The following is an 18,422-nucleotide window of genomic DNA, read 5'->3' as shown; positions in this document are numbered from 1 at the left end:
CTGTTAATAGTTGCTTTATGAATCTTGGTGCTCCTGTGTTGGGTGCATAGATATTTATAAGCATTATTTCTTCTTGATGAAGTGTCCCTTTGATCATTATATATTGTCCCTCTGTGTTTCTCTTTACCTGTCTTATTTTGAAATCCACTTGGTCTGATATGAGAATTGCAACACCTGCCTTTTTTTCCTTGCTATTTGCTTGAAGTATTGTCCTCCACCCCTTCACCCTGAGTCTGTGTTTGTCCTTGGGGCTGAGGTGTGTTTCCTGGAGGCAACAAATTGTTGGATCTTGTTCTTTAATCCATTTTGCCACTCTGTGTCTTTTTATTGGAGAGTTCAATCTGTTCACATTGAGAGTGATTATTGATGCATGTGGACTTAATGCTGTCAATCTGTCACTCATTATCTTGTTTTCCTGTGTTTCTTTTCCTGTGTGCTTTAGACTACCCATTTAATACTGCAATTTCTTATGCTGGGTTTCTTAGATTTTTCCTTATCTATGATTTGTGACTCTTTTCTGTACTTTATTTTAGTGTCTACCTTGAAGTTTGTATTTAGAATCTCGTGTATAATATAGTCTATTCACTGGTGGTCTCTTACTTACTCAACCAATACTGATTTAGACCCTTTGCTCTTCCCCTCGTGAATAATTATTTTCATTTTTTATTCCAACTCGTCTTATTAATTTGTAGTTAGAGTGCTAAGATCGTCCTTGTTTTGGTAGTTTCCTTATTTTTACCCTAATGCTATAGTTGAATATTTGCTATCCTGTTCTGGTTCTATCCATTGGTCTCCCTAGTCTGTGGATTGTGTCCCCTTTCTCCCTTTTTTCTTTTTTCAAGTATGAGAGCCTTCTTGAGGATTTCTTGTAATGGAGGGCTTTTAGTTACAAATTCCCTTAACTTTTGTTTGTCTGGAAAAGATTTAATTTCTCCCTCATATCTGAAGGAAATTCTTGCTGGATAGAGTATTCTTGGCTGAAGGTTTTTGTCCTTTAAAGCTTTGAATATATCACTCCATTCTCTCCTAGCTTGTAGGGTTTCTGTAGAGAAATCCGCTGACAGTCTGATAGGGGCTCCTTTATAGGTTATTCTCTTTTTTTTTCTTACTTCCCTGAGTATTCTTTCCTTATCATTCCTATTTGCCAACTTTACTATTATGTGCCTTGCGGTGGGTCTTTTTACATTGACAAATCTAGGAAATCTGAAACCTTCCTCTACACACATTTCTCCGTTAATCCCTGGATTTGGTAAGTTCTTTTCTATAATTTCATTAAGCACTCTTTCTGCTCCATTTTCCTTTTCCATATTCTCAGGAATTCCTATGATCCTTATGTTCTTACTCCTCATTGAATCCATTATCTCTCAGAGATTTTCCTCATTTTTTTAAATTCTTAGTTCTCTTTCTTCCTCTGTCTGGTGCCATTCAGCCTGTCTATCCTCGATTATGCTAATTTTCTTCTCTATGTGGTCTACATGGGCATTCAGGGAATCCGTATTTTGTTTTATCTGGTCCATTGTGTTTTTCATCTCAAGTAATTCTGTTTGATTCTTTATGATTTCAATCTCTTTTGTGAAGTAACTCCAGAACTCGGCTTGTTTCTCTATCTTTCTCTCTACCTCATTGAGTTTTTTGATTATAGCTGCTCTAATTCATTATCACTTAGTTTACCTAATTCCAAGTCCTCAGGACTTAATTCTGTGTTTTTATTGTTTTTCTTCTGGTCTGGGGCTTTTATAAATTGCTGGAAGGTAGAGGAGCGGTTTTTTCGCATGGTGCTAGAATTCAGTTGCAGTTACAGCCTGTTGCCACTAGATGGGGGTCGAGAGCGGCGTGTTAGCTCTCCACCTTGGGGCAAGATGGCTGCGCCCACTGGCTTTGCTGGGGGGGAGGGGCTGTTACTCACACGCGCCGGTCTGGGTTCAGATCAGTTCTGTTCTCTGGTCTCCCAAGGCCCTTGATTTATAGGGTCCCCGCGGACGGAAGCTTTGCCCCCTGTCAGCGGGTCTCCACTGAATCAGCGGCAGGAGTCCTGGATGATCCCCTGGTCGCGCGGCCCCTCCCCCGCTCCTTCCTGACCCGCGCCGCAGCGATTGCAGACTCTAGGGGAGGGAGCGATGTTCTCTCCTACCGTTCCAGCGCCTGGAGGGTGTAAGCAAGGTTATGATCTCCGCCTTCTTGGTATTGTAGGTCTCTAACGAGCTGGCATTATGTTTATTCTCTGAAATTCAGTTCTTCCAATCTTTTGTTGTATTTTGCAGGGGAGAGAATCCCGGGTCAGCTCACCCCGCCATTTTTAAGCTTCTTCTTTTCTTTTGAGGAAGATCAGCCCTGAGCTAACATCTGCTGCCAATCCTCCTCTTTTTGCTGAGGAAGACTGGCCTTGAGTTAACATCTATGCCCATCTTCCTCTACTTTATATATGGGACGCCTACCACAGCATGGCTTGACAAGCGGTGCCATGTCTGTACCTGGGATCCAAACTGGGGGACCCTGGGCCATGAAGCGGAATGTGTGCACTTAACTTCTGTGCCACCGTGCCGGCCCCAAGTGTGTCAAGCTTTATAAACTCTCAACTTGCTAGTTAAGGAACATGAATATGCTTGCTAAAAGTCTCAGTTGATTCGGGTGGACTAACAAACAAATTCTCTTGACTCATATTGTAGATGGAGTAACAATCTCTTGAAACAGGGTTTTGTTTTGTACCTTTGTTCTTTTATAGGTATGAACAGAAAAAGGTCTTTATACAAGGAATTATGCATAGAATATTTTCAATTGAATGCTAGTTGGGGGGAGCTGATATGTGGTTTGTATGGAGTATTTTGATAGATAATCCAGATAATGTAGCCTTATGCTTAGCTGGTGCTTAACTAACTAAGCTTCTTTCTTGGTATATGTTTTACATATCTTTTAAAGAAATGGACTTCTCAATAGGAATAAGCATTTTGATATTTGACTAGGAGTGTTAAATAACATTTGATAATTGAATTTTCTTATAGTTAGTAGTATTTTAAAATTTGCTGCTGTAATAACCTTTTATACCTGTCTCCAGAAATAGATATTTTGAAGTATTATATGTTCTTATACAGGCATACCTTGGAGACACTGTGGGTTTGGTTCCTGACCACCACAACAAAGCACATATTGCAATAAATCGAGTCACATGAATATTTTTGGTTTCCCAGTATATATAAAAGTTATGTTTACACTATACTGTATTCTATTAAGTATGCAATCGCATTACGTCTAAAAAATACTTCATTACTAAAAAATGCTAACCATCATCTGAGCCATCAGCAAGTTGTAATCTTTTCGCTGGTGGAGGGTCTTGCCTCCATGTTGATGGCTGCTGACTGATCAAGGTGGTGGTTGCTGAAGGCTGGGGTGGCTGTGGGATTTCTTAAAATAAGTCAACAGTGAAATTTGCAGCATCGATCGACTCTTCCTTTCACTAATGATTTCTGTGTGGCGTGTGATGCTGTTTGATAGCGTTTTGCCCACAGCAGAACTTCTTTCAAAATTGGAGTTAGTGCTCTCAAGCCCTGCTGCTGCTGCTGCTTTATCAGCTAAGTTTACGTCATATTCTAAATCCCTTGTTGTCATTTCAACAACCTTCACTGCATCTTCACCAGTAGATTTCATCTCAAGAAACCACTTCCTTTGTCCATAAGAAGCAAATCCTCATCTGTTAAAGTTGTATCATGAGATTGCAGCAATTCAGTCACGTCTTCAGGCTCCACTTCTAATTCTAGTTCTCTTGCTGTTTCCACCACATCTGCAGTTACTTCCTCCACTGAAGCCTTGAACCCCTCAAAGTCATCCGGGAGGGTTGAAATCAGCTTCTTCCAGACTCTTGTTAATGTTGATGTTTTGACATCTTCCCATGAATCACGAATGTTCTTAATGGCATCTAGAATGGTGAATCCTTTCCAGAGGGTTTCCAACTTACTTTACCAAGATCCACGAGAGGAATCACTGTGTAATCTACAGCCTTATGAAATGTCTTTCTTAAATAAGAAGACTTGAAAGTTGAAATTACTCCTTGATCCATGGGCTGCAGAGTGGATGTTGTGTTAGCAGGCATGCAAACAACATCAATCTCATTGTGCATCTCCATCAGAATCTTGGGTGACCAGGAGCATCATCAGTGAGCAGTAATATTTTGAAAGGAATATTTTTTTTTGAGTAGTAGGTCTCAACAGTGGGCTTAAAATAGGCTGTAAAACATGTTGTAAACAGATGTGCTGTCATCCAGTCTTTGTTGTTCCATTTATAGAGCACAGGCAGAGTAGATTTAACATAGTCCTTAAGGGCCCTAGGATTTTCAGAACACTAAGTGAGCATTGGCTTCAACTCAAACCAGCTGCATTAACTCCTAACAAGAGAGTCAGCCTGTCCTTTGAAGCTTTGAAGCCAGGCGTTGACCTCTCCTCTCCAGCTATGGAAGTCCTAGGCGGCATCCTCCTCCACTAAGGCTGTTCCATCCTCATGGAGAATCTGCCAGTGCGGCCACCTTCATCAGTGATCTTAGCTGGATCTTCCGGACGTCTGGCTGCAGCGGCTACGTCAGCACTTGCTGCTCCACCTGCACTTTTGTGTTCTGGGGACGCTTCTTTCCTTAAACCTCACGAACCAACCTCTGCCAGCTTCAGACTTTTCTTCTGCAGCTTCCTCCCCTCTCTCAGCCTTCGCAGAATTGAAGAGAGCCAGGGCCTTGCTCTGGACTGGGCTTTGGCTTAAGGGAATGCTGTGGCAGGTTTGATCTTCTGTCCGGACCACTGAAACTTTCTCCACGGCAGCAATAGGCTATTTGCTTTCTTATCATTCGTGTGTTCACTGGAGTAGCACTTTTAACTTCCTTCAAGAACTTTTCCTTTGCGTTCACAGCTTGACTGTTTGGCACAAGAGGCCTAGCTTTCGGCCTGTTTTGGCTTTCGACATGACTTCCTCACTAAGCTTTATCATTTCTAGCTTTTGATTCAAAATGAAAGATGTGTGACTATTCCTTTCACTTGAACACTCTGAGGCCATTGTAGGGTTATTACTTGGCCTAATTTCAATATTGCTGTGTCTCAGGGAACAGGGAAGCCCAGGAGAGGGAGAGACGGAGAACAGCCAGTCGGTGGAGCAGTCAGAACACACACGTTTACGGATTAAGTTCACCGTCTTATATGGGAGCAGTTTGTGGAGCCCAAAGCAATTGCAGGAGTAACATAAAGATCACTGATCACAGATCACCGTAACAAATATAATAAAAGTAAAAAAGTTTGAAATATTGAGAGAATTACCAAAATGTGACGCAGAGACATGAAATGAGCACACACTATTGGAGAAACGGCACTGGTAGACTTACTCGATGCAGGGTTGCCACAGACCTTCAATTTGTAAAAAATGCAGTATCTGTGAAATGCAGTAAAGCTAAGCACAATAAAAAGAGGTATGCATATAATAAGTGTTCAGTTAAAACTTTAACTGTTACTTTTTCTTAAGTGTTGGTGCTTTCTTTTTTTTTGAGGAAGATTAGCCCTGAGCTAACGTCTGCTGCCAATCCTCCTCTTTTTGCTGAGGAAGACTGGCCCTGAGTTAACATCCATGCCCATCTTCCTCTACTTTATATTTGGGACGCCTGCCACAGCATGGCTTGACAAGTGGTGTGTAGGTCTGCATCCAGGATCCGAACCGGCAAACCCTTGGCTGCCAAAGCAGAAGGTTCCAACTTAACCGCTGCGCCACCAAGCTGGCGCCTAGTGTTGGTGCTTTTAATAGAAAAGAACACTCTACAATTTAATTATTGCCGTGACAAAAACCTCTCAGACAGAAGTTTAGAGAAGTGATTGTTTAAGGTTTCTTGCTGTTCAGTCTTAGAGAAGATTTCCATAATTGAAGAGCTGTGCATATTGTCCAGAGTAATCTTTTAGTCAGTCAATATTAGATTTTTAAAATATTGAATTAACTTTGAAACAACATGTCTTTAGAACTAGTGCCTATAATGTAATAGTTAGTCTAGTGCCTTAGTGCAGCAGGCTCTTGGATTTCTGTCTGTGAGGTCAACCTGAGATGTCCTGGGGACCCAAACATCTAATGAGAGAGATTGCTCTTGCCTGCTATTTCAAATCAGGTCTTGACCCTGACTCTCCAGATACTAAATTGAGTCCACTCACAAGTTCTAGTGAAATCACTTTCCTAGTGTTCATAGTATACCTTTCGTTCTCACTGTGCAAGTACATTCTGGCCCAACTTCACTCTTAACCGCTGTGCCACCAGGCCAGCCACCTCAAAGGAGTCTTTGACCCTAAAGATCAACTAAAAGACTTATTTGGGATCCCTGGGCTGAAACCACTGAAGTTTGTTTTGGAATAACTATATCTTGTTTACAGTAACTTCCTAGGTTAAATTAAATGGTACTTGATTTGAAAAATAAAATATATAACTGGGTGTATGTATTCCTTTTAACAAAGTGTAGTTTTATGAAGGCTTCCATCTGAGAAACTGCAGCCACGAGTGTTGCCGTGCTTTCATGATGTGTGACCTGTGCCACATATGACACTGTGGTCTGGGTCCCTTTCACCTTCTTTAACAAGTTACTTTGTTGTATGTTTTCATTAGTCTTCTATCTTTTTAAAATATTTTGGTAGATTATTGTCTCTCAAACTCAAATACATGGGCCCTGGGTAGATGTGGCTATGAAAGAACTGCTTTTTGAAACCTCCTATTTTTTACGACACTGTTTAGATATGAAGGTTTTTCTGTTTGTTTCTATAAGCTGCTTTTGTGGAGTGTATCCCTTTGGTGGGTGATGGGATTGCCTTGGGGTGGTGGGGATGAGGGTTAAGTTCAAAGGCAGCTGATAAGGTGAAATTGAGTTTATCAAAGTTCTTTTTTTTAAAGATTTTTTTTATTTTTCCTTCTTCTCCCCAAAGCCCCCCAGTACATAGTTGTATATTTTAGTTGTGGGTCCTTCCAGTTGTGCCATGTGGGACGCCGCCTCAGCATGGCCTGATGAGTGGTGCCGTGTCCGCACCCAGGATCCAAACCGTTGAAACCCTGGGCCGCCACAGTGGAGCGCGCAAACTTAACCGCTTGGCCACGGGGCTGGCCCCTATCAAAGTTATTCTTGAGATCCTTAGACCACCCATAAAACAAAAGCACATGATTTTGTGTGTGCAGTCCTTTGTGGTTAGAACTTGTATGGCCCCAAGTAGCTGTTGAGCTTCTTCCTTGAAGAACATCCACAACCCCGTCATCTCTCACTTGACAGCCCACTTAGTGCTGTTTTACTTCTGTATTTATTTACCAGTGGTCAGAAAAGTCCTGCCACTCACACATGCTTTCCAGTGAGTATCGGGCCCACGGCACATGCTCGTTGAATAGAATGCCTGTTTAAATTATTTTTCTAAATAAAAAGACTGTTAAAAGAATGTGTATAGGTGAATTGAACTAACCTAAATGCATAGGTGATAGACCTACACTGCATTTTCAGCTTTGCCATTTTACTCCACGAGCCTGTACCATCCAGCTTAATGTAGCATTCAGATTAATAATGTTTTTTTTTTTTCCTGGAAAGGAATCACCCTATATGTTTATTCATTTATGTAATAAGTATTAACTATGTGCAAGGCATTGCTTTGGGCATTGGGATTATAGGAGTGAAAAAGATGAAGTCCTCATTCTTATAGAACTTACATTCTGGTAAGGAAGGTAGGCAACAAATAGGCCAAAAAGGAAAAGAAATATTTCAGGTAATGTGTGCTATGAGAAACATAATTAGGATAGAGGGCCATGGAGGGTCCAGCTATTTTAGGTAGAGGAAACAGGTGCCCTCTCCGTGGAGGTGACAGTTGAACAGGGACCTGTTTGAAGAGAGGGGACAAGTGGTGGGGGTTTGTCAGCTGTCTTTCCTATTTCCGTGGAGCATTGCTGCGCCCATCCTCTCCTGTGAGCAGGATGGGAGGTTTCTTGTCCATGTAGGAGTCAATTCTGAGTGACAGGGCACTCGTTCCAGCCTCATTGCTCCTAACTTCCACGTGACTGTGGCATGCTGGTAAAGGGGTTTAGGGTTGGCTGAGGGTGTCCCATGAGATAACAATTGTGTATGTTAAACTAGGATGCCCACTAACAGGAATGAGAAAGTTCGTGGAGTTTGATCTGATTTGTACTTTATTTTGTAACCTTTATAAATATATCATACCTGATTTTATTAAGGGCTATTTTATTTGTTTTAACAGGAATCACTAGATTTGATCTGCTTGGAGACTTTGGAAGGTTTAATTGGCTGGGAAATTTCTATATTGTGTTATCCTACAATTTGCTTTTTGCTATTGTGACAACATTGTGTCTGGTCAGAAAATTCACCTCTGCTGTACGAGAAGAACTTTTCAAGGCCCTAGGTAATCCTGAGGGTTATGGGTATTTTTCTCTCTTTCTACTAATTAATAGTTTTGACATGTGAGTTCATTTTAAGTCTTCACCTAATCATTTTTCCAAATGTGTAAAACCTTAGAGGTCACATTTCTGACCCACTTCTTACTGGTTATCCTCTTCTGTAAAATTATGTCATTAAGCCTTGGGGTCCTCATCTGTAAAATGGTGATAATTTCTTGTTTTGGGGACTGTTGTGAGTATAAGTTGAAATCATTCTCGTAAGGGCCTGAGCATAGTCTTGGCACATTTTAAGAGCTCAGTAAATATTAGCTCTTTTTATTGTTATGATGATGGTGATTGTGGAGAGGTGAAGATGATAATAGGCTAAAGGCTTATTTTTCGGTAATGATACCACTTGCTATTTTTTAGTTAAAGATTTTTTGAGGCTTGGGTTTTACAAGTATCAGACTGACCCATAATTCTCTTCACTAAGCCAAATAATAATTCAGGATAAAAATATTAGTATTCTTGGCATTAATAGGAGAGAGGGCATTCATTATCATGTATTCTGTGAGTTATATGCATTGTGACAGTATTGAAAACTCTTAGGTTTGTCTAACATATAAAGGTTATAAATGTAATCTATGAATGTATTTTTTATGCTTGCTTCAATATTAGTACTAAATATATTTCAGGCTTTATATTTTAGGAATACCAGGACAATATAGACTATCTTGCTATATAAATCTTCTTGGGTTTGGGATATGTAATTTTATAATGAAAGAAGGGATAGGCAGTGATTTATTGTAGCAAGTCCTTATGTTAGCTCATTTACTTGAATTGATATCATTTGAATGCTTATACTTCATATTCCATTGTGGCTTTTAGCTACTGCAGAAGGCAACGTAATGATCAATTCATTAAGGTCCTGTGTTCAGATAACTTAAACCCTATGAGCAACGGTAAGGCCTCGCACACCACTGAGCCTTTCCAGACCTGATCATTGAAGGGTGACCTTTGGGAAGGGAAAAAAGATTTCAGATTATCTATTCATATGTATTTTACTTTAAATTCACCTTTTGAGGGGGTGGCTGATGAAATATTGGCCTGAAAGGGAAAAGTTAGGTTTCATTTCAGTTGAAGCATCAGGTAATTTATGGATTTTAATGTCTGGATTCATCATACTGGCCAGATTACCATCTGCAGGATGGAGTGGGAATCAAATAGTCCTTTCAGCCAAATGTCTAGAGTTACAACTTCATTTTTAAGCCTGTTGTAGCATCAGCAAGATTAGCTAGCCGTAGTCTCAGATAAATCCCCACTTACCACTCACTAAAATGAGATGATTGTGAATGAATGGCAGCCAGTTTAGCATTTGAGTTAGGTATCCTGGATCTCCTCTTGCTCAGGAAGCTTTTATTAAAGTAGTAAAATATAACTTAACCTCAGGAGAAGGTCACGTTTGTTGTGTCAGCTCGTTGATCATGAGAGGCAGTGCAGTTATTAAGAGTTGTGTAAAACTTTTTTATGAAATTTTTTATTTGCTTTGTAAATTGACTTTCTTTTTTTTCCCTTCTCCCCAAAGCCCCGGTGCATGGTTGTATATCCTAGTTGTAGTCCTTCGAGTTCTTCTGTGTGGGCTGCCACCACAGCGTGGCAGCTGATAGGTGGTGTGGTTCCACGACTGGAGTGAACCCAGGCTGCTGAGGTGCAGAGCGAGAACTTTAACCACTAGGCCGTCTGGCTGGCCCTGTGTAAAACTTTTTAATTGATAGATTTAGATTCTTTTGAAGTGATTTCTTGTACTTTTTGGAATGCTCCAAGGCAGCAATGTCTTACACATAGAAAAAGATCCCCATTAAGTACATAGAATGTTTGAATGATCTGAGATCTTAAGATGATTTCACTGGGAATCATAATTTGATTATAAAATTTAACTATCTCCTTCCTTTTCTCTCTTTTTCTGTAGGCTTTTCCCCTCTGCTGCTCTGTCCATTGACAGTAACAGTACCCGTGTCATAGAGTATCTTGCACATAGTGAACACTCAGAATTTAGCTGCGGGGTGTGGAGGCGGCGGTTGTCACTGCACAAGGGAGACACTGTAGTTTTTCAGAGTGCGTAGCCTGCCCTGCTCCAGGGGTTCGCAGTAACTAGCTGAAATAAGCTATCTTAAAAGGGGATTCCGCTTCAGTTAGGGTGCCGCTCACCTCCCTGGTTCCCTCTGCCCACTTCCCTCTCCAGCAGGCCCTGTTCGACACTCTTCCCACCTCTAACAGCGGTGGGCTCCTATTGTCACTCAGCAGCATGGCCTTTCCTGAGACCAGAACTATGTTGGATTGCTTGCTTTTTTCCTTCCCAATCATCCAGCACAGACAGGCTCAATTTTACATTTTCTTTCATTAAGATATGCAGGTGATAGAAATTTTAAAATTTGGAGTGCTATGTTGGTTTAAGACTGGTGTAAAATTGCATAACAGGTAGATAACCATCTGGAATTTTAGGGGAAAAATAATCTTATTCAAGTATGTTTTTGAAGTATCACAAAGGTCTGAGCCTCATAAAAATTGTTTCCTCAAAATCTTTTCCATAGATTTCTGCTTTTGTGTTCTTGAACATTTTTGTGCTTCATTTTATTAAAGTGCTTGGAGCTTTAGTGCCATATAAACTCTTGAGCTTTCTTCCACCTTTTCTCCCCGTGGGGGCACGATATTGTTTTATATATCTGGTATATTATGTAAATAATTGCTGTATGATGTAGAGGGAAATTAATATCACTTAAAAAGAGTGATCATTTTTTATTCTGTGAAGTATCTTTGGGTAATGAAATTTATGTTCAATTTGTTCTTTTGCCCTTTCTTTTTGGTAAAGTTTTGCTTTTTCTTTTTACATGTTAATATTTTGGTGTGTCCTTCCATATGTTTTCCTGTGTGTATATATGTCTGTGTGTATTTTAACAAAAATGGGGTCATACTTGTCTCAGGTTGGGTTCCCTGGGAAGTGCACTTTGGGATGGCAATAAGCCTGCAGGAGGAGGTTTATTAGAGGGCACTCCTGGGATCAATGCAGATGGCAGGGCAGGGGAGGAGAGAGGAAGTGGCTACATGCATCTCACCAGAGGCCTCAGCTGGCCCTATGGGACGTTGTGACAAAGGGCTGGTCCCCAGAGCTGCACTGACTTGAGGAGAAGGCATGACTTCCTGATGGGCACTGTCTTCAGCTTAGGCCTCCCCGAGGAGCTGCCAGTGGGGAAGAGGTCTTTCATCGTAAAGGGGGTCTGGCCAGTGCATCACACTTTGCACAGTAACACGTCATGTTCTGCCTTGTTAGTCTCCTCCGGACCCTTTGCTCAACCACTCAACAATACGGCATTCCTCACCATTTTCTTCATTTTCCTGCAGGCCTTCATAAACTTCACTTATCAGATACTTCACGGGATTCAGAAACAACAAAGCCTTCTGCAAACGGGCATCAGAAAGCACTGTAAGACACACAGCAGCACTCTGCAATCAAGAGCCCCGAGAGTCCCAAACTCACGACATTCCTGTCAGTCAGGAACGCGTCACACTGACTGGGCTTCGCAGTTAGGGCCTGAGCCTGTCATTTTTTCATAGTCTACTAAGAACTTGGCCATCACAGGTCTTCTTTCAATTTAACTTTGTGGTGGACCCTGTAGTTTCCAGCCAAATGCAGGTTCCTTGGGCAGCACATTCTTCTGTGGACACATCTGCTTGCATCTGTTGATACAATCACCCATCTGAGAATGTTAGAAAAGGCAGACTTTGGAGCTTTCTAAGGATTCACTTAAATCCGATTATGTGTTTTATTCAAAATGTAGAAGGCTACATGAAAGGCTTCCTTGGTACTTGGATGTGAGTGAAAGTTCTGCAAAAAATCCGTGTTGATAGATTATCATTATAGTGGGTGCGTTAGAACTGTAATGGTTGCAGATTATATTTTTCACTTCCTTAAAAAAAACCCAAAAGCATAGTTCTGATTTCTGTTATGAATGATATTGATTGGACTTTGAGTCAAGGGAAAAACAGGAGATTCTTTTCAAACGTGAGCCTTGGTAGACGCCCCTGGAGTACCTTCTACTGTGCAGTGAAGTGCACTGTGGTGGGAATCGTGGGAACCAGTTCTCTGGCAGTGTGTGTGCATACACTTCAGTGTTACTGCTCATAATGGAGTTGCCAGTGTTGAGTACACTTGGAACTTAGATTTTGCCTTATAGGCTATATGTACACTCCATATTTTTAATCATTTTTTTCAAAAATCCCTTAATTCCCTGTACTCCTGTGTCCGTTATAAATATAAATGCTCTGTGGTAGCAGCTCCTTTTTTTGCCACATTCTTCAGGCTTTGGTTACTTTTGTATATGTCAATTTAAACCTCAGACTTATAAAAGTTACCCGTTTAACACCAAAAACGCACAGGATCAGCATTCACAATGTAAGAATAGTTTTGCAGTGTATCATGCATCTGATAATCATTCAGTTATTAAATTGTAAATAATTCTTGGGATGGTTTCTTGACTGAATAAAAACTATAAAATTACACTGTGTTACCATCCACTAGGATAGAGTATCGAAAATTGTGCATGCAAAAATATGAGGTAGGCCCATTTGCACAGAACTTAGAGTTATGCAGTCTCTATAAATACATATGATCATATGCACTATGTGTATGGCAATAGATTGTCTGTGTTCAGACAAAAGTAAAAGAACATTTTTCTTAAATTGTTGAATTTAAAGGTTTTCTTGGGGGAAATTTATGAAAAACAGGCTGTATATATTTGACATAAAAAATTTCCACTTAAAGCCAAAATAAGAAAAGTTAATCTGTATATTTGTAAGTTTCATGGAATATACTTAGTTTTTATTTGTAGGTCTACATTTCCTTCTGAGCTTCTCTTCTTATTAAAATGCAGCTTAGTTTTAAAATAAAAGAAGATTTTGTGATTCTAAACAATACTCAGTAAATACCCCCAGTCTAGTATTGGTAAATTTCTCAGCATAAGATCTACTGCATACTGAAAAACTTAATAAAAGTTGGCTGCTTTCTAATTTCTCTGGTAATTATACCTATTTCAACATTAATTAATTTCAAGCTTTGATTTTTTTACTGAAACTTGCTTGCAGTCCATACTTTGAGCAGACCAGATCAAGAGGAGAAGAGAAAGAAACTTCTTTAAATAAAAGAGTATCCGTTTTAACTTCTACCAATTTCAGGGCACATCCAGAGGAAGAGTTCCTGGGTATTTGTGAGATGTCTGAAATTTTCGAGTAAGATATTAAACTTTTCAGTGTCTGTATCAGCTCCGCTTATTTGAAAGTTTCTTTCCATCTGAGGACTTAAGCCTGGTTTGGATTAATAAGCAGTGGAGTGTATTATAAATTCCTAAAGCTCTTATTGGATGCGCCTTCACTGCTGTTGAAACAGAGGATACACATCACATGGAGAGACGGTTTTGAACCTTGGGTCTCAGATGCCTTTTATGGAAAGAAATACAGGTGGTTATATACTCAGTCTGTGGCATAATTACTATCACTTGAGGCCCCACAGACAGCTTGTATATTCCTGGTCACGTAACATAAGAATCTTGAGTGAGAGACCGACTCTAAATGCAGGTGTTTCTATTGGACACATGCTGGAGGCTGGCTGTATGAAACCTATGGCAGAAATGGGTGGCAGCACACTGAGCCCAAGCACGTGAGGACTGGTAAGGACAGGCGCCTTGGGGTCTTCCCTTTATTGCAGCTGGTGTGCTAGTGAAGGAGGACGCAGCCAGACTTGCCGTGAGAGCTCCAGATGCCAGCGGTCAGAGGGGTTCTGACCTTCCATTTCCCTTCTGATTGGACCGCAGTACATCAGTGACTGAGTTAAATGCAGTGCTCCCCGGAATCAGTCTTAAAAGGGCCCTGGGCACTGTAGTTACAAAGTTTCTTGAGGAGAGTTAGCCAATTCTTATCCTTAATTGGTTCTGCAATATTTAAATAAATTATTTTAAATTGTAAATTTTACAGATAGCATTTGTAATGATTTTTACTGACTTTCCAAGATATTTCTTAGATTTAATATTTACTTAACTTTATGTACATTCTATATAAGAACAGACCTGCTCTCAATATGAGACTTTATGTGAAAATTACACACACAAACACACACTGATGTTAGCTCCTTCACTGCCACACTGAGGGGTTGATTAGTGGATAAGGATGAACCCTTCCGTGTGGTTTTGACTTTCGGATGCCTGAAAGGTGCGTCTACACCTGATCTCAGGGGCATCGCCATCTGCCTCACTTTGCTGGAGCCCAGCAGACCTCCCTGTGGCCTCAGTCACCACTCAGTCTGCAGTAACATAGGCTTACATTGTCTGAAAGCCCTATGTGGTTTTCTTTGTTGTTAGCACAGTATTTAATGTATACAAGCAGAATTCTTACGATAATTTTTTTATGCAGTACTGACTTGTTAAACTTTAAAAAATACTGGTATGATGTTACTTTTAAAATGATATTTGGATGCACTGGTAAATTATTTTTGTTTAGAGTGTTTTGTTTACAAATTATCTGTCGGTCTTGTTTGTTTCTATGAGATACTTTTAGTGTGACTTTTTAAATGTCTTAGAAATTAAAGTTTTACAAAAAGTGATTTCCTATTTTGGTTTACAAGCACTCAAATAGGCTTTTTTTTGTCTTAAATACCATCATGTCTGAAACTTAAGGATATACATAGAAAACTTCATTTCAGTTCTATGAAGGGCAGTGATTATTCTGGCAGAATGTCGAATTGAGGAAGAAGTAGATATTTTTCTCTCTCTTTTTGTTAAGGAGTTACTGGTAGATCAATTTCTTGCAACCTACAATGCAGCATCAATAACTGAAATGTGTGTTATCTTATTTGTGTGAGTTATTTAGATTTGTTTGATGTCTCTAATTTCTCCTATAGAAGGACTGAGCCACACCTAACTGGTCTGGACAGCTTAATCCCGAGTTCTCTGAAGAGCGGGTGCCGTCAGCATCGGGCTAATTCAGTGACAGACACAATTACACCAGTGGCTTTCAAGCTTTTTGACTAGAGGAAGAAGTATGTTTGACAGTGTAAGCTGTACACACAGACACACGTGCTTCTACACGTATAAACAAAAATTTAACAAAATAGTGCCTGCTTTTACTATGTGGAATGCATGCTGGCATTTTCTGTTCTATTTTGTTCTTATTTTTCAAAATACTAGACACAAACCGCCAAGTCATTTGCTGACCCACTAAGGGATGGGAAACTTTGGTAAACATGACTCTGGAATCCAGTTGAAAGATGAATGAATACAGAGACCTTTTTCTGGCTTTTGAATATTGTTCAGGTAAAATTCATTATTATAAATATCACTGAAGCAAAAGTGTATGCAAATTACTTGTTACATTGCAAAAAATGTAACTAAAATCAGTAGAAATTGCCAAAACTAAAAAATGGATTATAAAACTTCAAAACTACGTGGTTGAAGGAGTAAAGCTGGGAGCTAGTTTTTGAGAGAAGTTATTTGACTTCCAATTCTGTATACTTAAATTAGGTAAAAATTTTACAAGTTGAAATGTAATCAAATAGGAAATTCAGACAAAACACTGTTATTCTCAGATTTGACTTTGGTGTTGTGCTCTTCTAAGTGTCCTGAAGAGGTCGACAGGCGCGGGTTAGGAAGAGCGGGGCAGCAGCACCCGATGTGCGTGACTTCTGAGGACTGCAGTGCAACAGAAGGGGCTCTGGTGCCTGAATGTGGGGAGGCAGAGATTCACACGTGCGCTGTGCATCTGACAGAGGAGAGTTTTATCGGTTACTGAAAACGCTATGTGAATGTTGTAATGTCTTTTCCTTTGAAAAGCTATTATTAAAAGAATGTACTGCTTACAGACGATGATACCTGAGAGTCGAAGCTGTGGGATACTACCATAGCTGTTCTATTGATTCTGCACCTTTGCTGTCACAGCCTCTTGAAATTCTTCACGATTTTTTCTGTATTGGCCTAACAGTAGAATTGGAGAATGAGATGACAAAGATATTATTGCCGATGCCAATGCCTATCTCTTCCCCTGCTTATGTTTCCGTATTCAGAGTTTCTGCTTACCTTCTCTCTTGCTTACCCTATCTTTAATTCAGTCTGATTCACTTTTTTTTTCCTTTTTAGTCCTTACTTTGGCATCTCCTCAGACTTTGAAGTGGGGACGGGGGTGGGGACATTCTCTGCTCTAGTTCTCACCGTTGGATCACCTGGAAGATGGGAAAATGCATCCCCTCACTTTACAGATGAGAGGCCAGAACACACCAAGATTAGGACGTTTGCCTGAGGTCACCCAACTAGTGAACTGAAGAACTGGCTGTGAACCAGATCAGTACCAGTCCAGTCTCACCCCTGCCTGGTGTGGGGCTTTATGATTTCTTAGTGATTCCCATCAGCTGGTTCAGAATTTTCAAAAACCAGATAATGAATCATTCATCAGAAAATATAATCAAGTGTTTAAACACTGTCTCTCTTCCTAGTTGTCTTATGTGCTGATAGGGGATTGAAAAAGTGGCAGAGCCCCAGTTTCCGTATTTCCAGGCCTTATAAACTCAAGCAAACTTACTTCTTTCTAGATAAATGCAGCTAAACATTTAATTATTCAGATAACATAAATACATATCTAAGATGTGTTTCTAACAGACCAATTTTATGTATATAGCTTGCAAAAGGGACTTGGTGCTTTAACATGGTACCAGCAGCAACAATAGCAGCAGCAAGCACTTCAATAGTGCTTCTCTGTGCCAGGTGGTGTTCTGACATTCTTTATGTATGTGCGTGTGTATTTATTTAATTATGTCACTTATTTAATCCTCATGATAACTCTGTGAGGGAGGGACTGTTATTCCCACTTTGCAGATGAGGAAGCTAAAGCACAGAGAGGTTAAGTAACATGCCCAAGGACCCACAGGACTTGGGATTTGAACCCTGGGCTGGCTGGCTGACTCCTGAGTCCCTACCACTAACCATTTTATATGTATTGCTTCTCAGATATCTTTTACTTGTCAATTATAGCCTATGAGACAAAAGCACCTATTTTCATACGGGAGTGCTCCATGACTGGATGGGAGAGCCTTATCTAAGATCAGAACATCTTTAGTTCCTTTAAGAACTGAGTAAAGGGACTTGTTTTAGAATTGTCACCCTGTCTTGGTGAGGACAGTGGACCAGGTAAGAGGACAGGGTGAGATACTTGGGTTTTAAGAGTTCGGCTCGATTGCCTTGAAAGGAAGAAAAACAGTTTTGGAGAGGTTGTTTAAGAGCAGGGTTCTGCTCTGCTTGTCACAGCTCTCAGCCTCCGTCTCCCGGCGTGCCAGCATGCTCCATGTTTGGGGAGGGTATAGACGGAGCCGCCGCGAGCACTGTGCTTACTGGTTCAGAGCACGGGCCTGGGGCTGGGGACGCTGAGCTCCGGGGCAAGCTGGCCAGAGCCTCACGCATCCTGGGCCTCAGCTTCTCAGGATTTCCTCATTCTGCTTCCCAGGTGTAAAATGGGGCAGTGCCTGGGGTTATGGGAAAGTATTAGGAAACAGCAGCCGTAGTGACCAGACCTCACGGGGAGAAAAAGTCACGTCTGTGTGCCATGTGTGCTGTGCAGTGGGAGCTGGGTGGCTTTTATATCTGCCTGGCTTTGACATGTCCACCCCCTGACCACGCCTGACGGGCCAGACGCTAGCCCAGTGCCTGAAGTGTCAGGTGCTCAGTAAGTGTTAGCTGTTATTTTAAATAATTTATTTAAATGTTCTCTTATAGTTCCTTGACATTTTTAAGGTAATGTCACAATTAGTTGTAGCAGATACTATAAGGGACTGAAATAATCGTTTTAAATTTTTAACAGTGGGGACTGTGGAGAAACAACTGAGGCCACCTCCTTAGAAGTCACACAGCATTTGTCTAGTTCATAGGAGGCTTTTCAGACTGAGTCCTCAGTACCTTAATGGAAGTTTTTCATTTACTGTAATTTCCTAAATCATAGTGTCTTAAATTACGATGAGGATTTTGGATTGATGT

At 40.6% G+C, this 18,422-nt stretch overlaps 1 protein-coding gene across 9 annotated transcripts in view; it reads left to right on the top strand.

Moving 5' to 3' along the window:
* Positions 1–16,263, top strand: part of LMBR1 (limb development membrane protein 1) — a 156,916-nt gene extending 140,653 nt beyond the window's left edge. For 5 of the 9 annotated variants that reach the window (XM_070618065.1, XM_070618070.1, XM_070618069.1 and 2 more), the window contains one exon: positions 11,761–16,263. In XM_070618065.1, the coding sequence (XP_070474166.1) occupies positions 11,761–11,846 (86 nt within the window). In that variant the 3' untranslated portion in view covers positions 11,847–16,263. Of the gene's footprint in view, positions 1–8,225; positions 8,388–11,760 lie in introns of all 9 variants that reach the window. The other 4 variants (XM_070618064.1, XM_070618067.1, XM_070618066.1 and 1 more) reach the window with 1 other exon arrangement.
* Positions 16,264–18,422: the final 2,159 nt, after the last annotated feature.

Source organism: Equus przewalskii, chromosome 4 (assembly GCF_037783145.1).
Source record: "Equus przewalskii isolate Varuska chromosome 4, EquPr2, whole genome shotgun sequence".
Classification (NCBI taxonomy): domain Eukaryota; kingdom Metazoa; phylum Chordata; class Mammalia; order Perissodactyla; family Equidae; genus Equus; species Equus przewalskii.
Note: the sequence above shows the minus strand (reverse complement) of the source record. Positions and strands in the feature narration are given on the sequence as shown.